General features: G+C 44.8%; 1 protein-coding gene across 1 annotated transcript; it reads right to left on the bottom strand.

The window, feature by feature from the left end:
* Window positions 1–1868: 1868 nt before the first annotated feature.
* Window positions 1869–5380, bottom strand: aldob (aldolase b, fructose-bisphosphate). Its single transcript, XM_056291581.1, has 9 exons — window positions 5230–5380; window positions 4423–4535; window positions 4086–4297; window positions 3916–3970; window positions 3475–3635; window positions 3259–3342; window positions 2916–3090; window positions 2567–2766; window positions 1869–2134 (listed from the first exon to the last, which is right to left on the bottom strand). The coding sequence occupies exons 2-9, from the start codon at window positions 4532–4534 to the stop codon at window positions 2039–2041; spliced, it is 1095 nt and encodes a 364-aa protein (XP_056147556.1). The 5' UTR covers window position 4535; window positions 5230–5380; the 3' UTR covers window positions 1869–2038.
* Window positions 5381–5699: the final 319 nt, after the last annotated feature.

Here is a 5699-nt window from a genome sequence, read left to right as displayed (position 1 = left end):
TGCCCAGTAACATATGCAAGGATCCTGTTTTTGGACTTCAGCTCAGCGTTCAACACCATCATTCCAGAAATCCTCTCCTCCAAACTCTCCCAGCTCACTGTATCCCCCACCATCTGTCAGTGGATCACCAGTTTCCTGACAGGCAGGAAACAGCAGGTGAGGCTGGGGAAAGTCACTTCTGGTATACAGACAGTCAGCATTGGTGCTCCCCAGGGATGTGTCCTCCCCCCACTGATCTTCTCCCTCTACACCAATGACTGCACCTCCAGCTGTTAAACTCCTGAAGTTTGCACACGACACAACGGTCATTGGACTCATCCAGGATGTCGATGAATCTACATATTGGTGGGAAGCTGAGCGGCTGGTGCTCTGGTGCAGTCAGAACACCTTGGAGCTAAACATGCTCAAGACTGTGGAGATGACAGTGGACTTTAGGGGACACCCTTCAGCATTGCTCCTCCTCACAATATCCAACAACCGTGTCAACTGTGGCGACCTTTAAGTTTCTGGGAACTACCATTTCCAAAGACCTTAAGTGGGAGACCAACATAGACTCCATCCTCAAATAGGCCCAGCAGAGGATGTTCTTTCTGTGGCAATTGAGAAAACTTGGTCTTCCACAGGAGCCGTTGAGCCAGTTCTATACCGCAGTCATTGAATCTGTCCTGTGTACAGCCATCATAGTCTAGTTCAGAGCAGCAACAAAACAGGATAGGAACAGACTGCAGGGAACAGTAAGGACAGCAAAAAAAATCATTGGCACTCCCCTGCCCACCCTGCAGGACTTGTACACCTCTAGAGCCTGGAAACGGGCAGGCAGAATCGGCACAGACCCCCCCCACACACACACACACACATACACACCCAGGACACAGTCTGTTTGAACTCCTACTCTCTGGCAAGCACTACAGAGCAATGTGCACCAAAACCATCAGACATAGGAACAGTTTTCCCACAGGCCATCTCTCTCATGAACACTTAACATCATGGTGCAGGAATAGACACTTATGCAAATAAGACACTTTTTATGTAAATAGTCCCCTCTGGTCAAGATGTCTCACCTACATATCTACGATGTGCGCTACCTCTTTAAACCAGATGTGCAATACAAATGTACAATTGTAAATACAGCTGTTGTATACTGGTTATAAATTATTGCTGTTATTGTTGTGGTTGTAAAATGGACATATAATACAGTATGTAGTTATGTGATGGATGATAGGTGAATATATAGTGTATACTTCTGGTACATACGAGAATATGTGTATAGGCATGATGGATTGTGGAGTCGTGGAAGTGTATGTGCAATATGGTATAATATATGGGCATAGGTTGCCGATTACGCAACCATAAACTCTGTGTAGCAGTGACATACCTGTTACGCACACATGCTTGCCTCCGACATCCTGTTTTTTGTTACATTTGTTTGGGTTTTTGTGTGTGTGTGTGAGTGATGTATGCAAGTGTTATAAGCTGCTTTGAATCGGCATCAAGTTCCTCGTGTGCATAGGCACACTTGACCAATAAAGTAGATTCTGATTATCAATTTGTCTTACATACCTAAAACACAGCGCCAGCCACCTGGGTTGATTTGATCACTCTGATCAGATGGACTAGGCCAGAAAATGCAATCTCTCACCCATCCTGAAGCCATTTTCCTGACGTCACAAAGCAGTGCGAGAGACTTTCCTGTGGACTCCTAGCTATCCAGACTTAAAAATGGTTTATCTGTGGCACTCATATGAGCGGTTTTCTCTCAAATAACACAACATTTCACTTTTAAATACCCATTAATCATGTTGCCACTATATGTACTCAAGATGCTCCAGTTTGTGTTATCCAAATAGTTACAAAATTCAACAACAACATTTTGTTCACGCCATTTATTTCTTCTCTACATTCAGTCAGGTAGACAAACCAGTAGTAAAACATTTAGTGAACTTGCTTTCAGGTATTGGCAGAAGGACTACATAGTGACTTAAATTCCAGTCATCAGATTTGGTCCATGTGGATTTTATGTCTCGAATGTTCACAGTATTTAATATACATAGCTGGCCGTGTACAGGGACTGCATGGAGGCCTGATCAGCTGAGCCAGTGGCCTTGTACTCTCCTTTGGAGGCCAGGCCATTGTTCTGCGGGGGGAAACAGATGGGGAAAGGTAGGTCAAAGTCAAAGCTAGTGTTAATAATCAGCCAAGCCACTTGGGCAAAGTTAGGACACAAGGTTAGGTACAAAGGTTCAAGACTCGATTTACCAATCATTATCAAGTTGTGCAATACCAAGGTAGGAGGGGATTCTTAATACCCAGCAAGCCCAGGACTACAAGTTAATAGTGTCACTTGCCCATAATGACAAACCCCATACATACAGATACAACACATGCTCATATATAATTCTGCAATCATTTTATAATTGTCTTTAGTTTTTGATGTCCAACCTTATTTAATTTCATCTTGCAGTGTACATGTGTATGTCATTTGTAAACAGAGCAATGTACCGAGCTAAATTACTTGTGTGATCAAACTTGGCCAATCTAAAAAAAAAAAAAAAAAACCCTTGGTTACCTTGGCTCTGGTGAAGAAAGCTTCCTGTGCAGCGGCCTTGTTGGCGGCTTTGCCCTGCCAAGCTACAAGGGCTGAGGCCTGGAGTGCACGGCCATAAGAGAAAGTCAGCTTCCAGGGGCGTAGGATGGGCACCTGGTTGATGGCGTTCAGGTTAAGGGTGGCCTCCTCTTCGCTCTGTCCTCCAGACAGGAAGCAAATACCTGGGTGAAGAAAAACAACTTGACTCTATGCCATTTGACCTATATGTGGCTTTACCTTAGACGTTAAAAGAAATCCAACTTGAGAAAGTGTGCACTTCCACATGCATCGAGTTGTCAGAAATCAGAATCCCCCCCCCCCCCCCACTAACCTGGCACAGCGGCAGGGACAGTGCGTCTCAGGGCTGTCACTGTGGCCATGGCGACCTCCTGAGGGGTGTATTTTTTAGGGCAGGAGTGTCCAGCAGTGACCATGTTGGGCTTCAGCAGGGTGCCCTCCAGGTAGACGTGGTGATCTGACAGAGCTTTGTAAACAGCAGCCAGAACCTGAGAGAAGAGGACTGTCAGTACACATCTCCCCCCAAGTAGAATGCATAGCAAGTAATTTTGTGGAAAAAAAAAAAGTAGTCAAAGATTTTGGGAGAAGCAGCATTAAACTAACATTCTGGCTTTAGTATTTGGTATCTATATCAGGTTAAGAGCTATTGAACCAACCTTTTCTGTGACATACTGGCAGCGCAGCAGATCATGACCTCCATCAGGCAAGATCTCTGGCTCCACAATAGGTACAAGGCCATTCTAGGGAGTAGATAAGGATCATTTTCAACTGAGCAACTTTTTAAAAAAATTAACAAGAGGTAATCAGGCAGTGCTTTGTGACCAAGCTGAATTTTTTGTAAAGTTATCTCTGAAATATGCAACTGTACACACCTGTTGGCAGATGCTGGCATATCTGGCAAGGACATTGGCATTTTCTGCGATTCCAAGAGCAGATGGGCAGCCATCTGAGATCTTCAGCACACACCTCCATTTAGCGAAATCGCAACCATCCTTCTTGTATTGAGCACAACGCTCTGAAAGTCCATCAAGGCCTAACGAGGAATATAGACGGTAACAGGAGCATTGGACGGCACTATAGTAGAATCTTACAGCATTTTGTCTTTATCACCAGTACTGGGGTTTTCTATTCTGCCAGGTAGTTAATTACATTCAACTGTTGTGTTTGGCGGTCTACCCATCTAATCACAACAGGTGATGGTATTCAACTACCTGGCAGGATAGAAAACTAACAGTACCAGGGGTTCATGAGGACTGGAATGAGAACCCCTAGACTAGTCAACTTGAAGGCAACAGGTTTTAAAATATATTCACCTTGTGTGGTGGTCTCTCCATCAGTCCCATTTAGAGCAGCTGTGCCTTTGTCCACCTGGAGCAAGAAAACCCAAACAAATCCATAACTCTCACAGGTAAAATAGGTGCTCAATGAGTGAACAATTGCTGTCTAATTTGGGTTCAGCTACTGAGCTTATTGGCCTTCCCACCTTGATGCCGACAACAATTCCTTTCTCCTTGACGACCTGGGGGAAAAGCTTGCCTTTGTCAGATTTCTGGTAGAGCGTCTCATGGAAAAAGATGACCCCACCCACACTGTTGGAGATTGAGGGATCAACGGAGAAGAGGAGGTCGCGGAAGTAACGACGATTCTCCTCATTGTTCTCCACGTTGATCTTCTGCAGGCGCTTTCCCATGGTGCCTTGAAAGAGGGGGGAAAAAATCAGTTTGTAAGATTTCAGATGGCAACAAACTCCAGAAAAAGGACTGCTACAAGTGTTCATCCCATGCTCTGATCACTTCCTGCTTAAATGTTGTCCCACGCACCTGTTGATTCATCTGCAGCCAGGATTCCCTTTCCTGGAGCCACAATCCTCTGAGCGATGTCAGAGAGCTCCTTCTTCTGCTCCGGAGAGAGGGATGGGTACTGATGAGTCATCCTAGTGTCAGTAAAAAAAAATTAAAAAAGAAAGTCAGGCGTTAAGAACAAAACTAAACTGCAATAAATCTAAAGGGTTTATTTTCACTCAGCGTCTGTCTTTGGACGTCCTCCCTCCCATGCACTACTTTTGTAAATATTTGGCCTGCATGTTTGAACTCTGACCCAGATCAGAGAGTATAGTTAAGTTACGCCGTCTCCTTTAACACAAGTTGCACAACACGTCCATAGTTCACTTAAACGTTATTGTTTAAACTTGTTTTTTTTAATACTGCCCTAATATCATAGTTATACAACATGCAGAAAGGATCGGTTTTCCAGATAAACGGATGCCTGCGTTTCCATCGTCAATTAACACGTGTGCACAATTGTGCTATTCATACGCGAAGCACGGATAGCCATCGCTTCATTTGACCCGTTTTTTAACCAGATCAGCAAATTAACAAAAAGCGCGTTTGCACAAGCGCGGAGAAAGTTGCACATCAACTATCACATTGGTCGAGACGAATACTTCAGTGCCCAGCCATATGCTAAGACGCTGCAACTCATTACAACGTTTAAAAAAATAAAAAACAAATGGGAAGAAAATTAAAATCTAGCTGAAGTCAATACTGATTACATTTCGCAGGTCAACGTGGACTCAAGTAGCTGTGAATGAAAAATACGGAAATCTGTAGCACGAAAACTTTCCTTACTTGGGATTTGGTCAAGCGTCGACGACGACAACAACAACAACAACAACAACAACGTACAAACGGCCCGTCTACCTCCCCGCAGTCGCTACCTGATCGAGAAGGCCGAAGTTTTGGGCCAAAGCTCTATTTAATGACTCTTTGGAGTCGCGCAGGAGGCGCTCATGATGTGGAGGAGGCGTCCAACATCGTGGCGGTGCAATTGGCCCGGGCTGACGGACGAGGGCGTGTTTGTGGTTTAGCGATCGCTTGTGGACTTTGAGACCGACGCCCAAGAGTCACAAACTGAGCGGATGATGTTAATTAACGCGCGAAAGGAACACCCGGTATGGCCTGAAATTGTGCAGATGTAAGGGCACAACACGAATTTGATGAATGGTTGATTTGATAGCGATACGTTCCCCCTCTGCTCCAGACAGTTACGGTACACTGGGGACATGTCTGAATGCACAGTGAAGGGGTTGCTGCAATGC

The sequence above is a fragment of the Lampris incognitus genome, chromosome 1 (assembly GCF_029633865.1).
Source record: "Lampris incognitus isolate fLamInc1 chromosome 1, fLamInc1.hap2, whole genome shotgun sequence".
NCBI lineage: Eukaryota > Metazoa > Chordata > Actinopteri > Lampriformes > Lampridae > Lampris > Lampris incognitus.
The sequence above is the reverse complement of the archived record's forward strand: the minus strand, read 5'-3'. Positions and strand labels throughout refer to the sequence as shown.

What these genes read in the sequence shown, in the direction of transcription:
- aldob (XM_056291581.1), bottom strand. Translation starts at nt 4,534, where the DNA reads ATGACTCATCAGTACCCATCCCTCTCTCCGGAGCAGAAGAAGGAGCTC. An exon ending in GAATTGTTGTCGGCATCAAG is followed by an intron (nt 3,971 to 4,085) that starts GTGGGAAGGCCA and finishes TTCTTGCTCCAG; the next exon opens with GTGGACAAAGGCACAGCTGC. An exon ending in TGTCCCTGCCGCTGTGCCAG is followed by an intron (nt 2,767 to 2,915) that starts GTTAGTGGGGGG and finishes TTCTTCACCCAG; the next exon opens with GTATTTGCTTCCTGTCTGGA.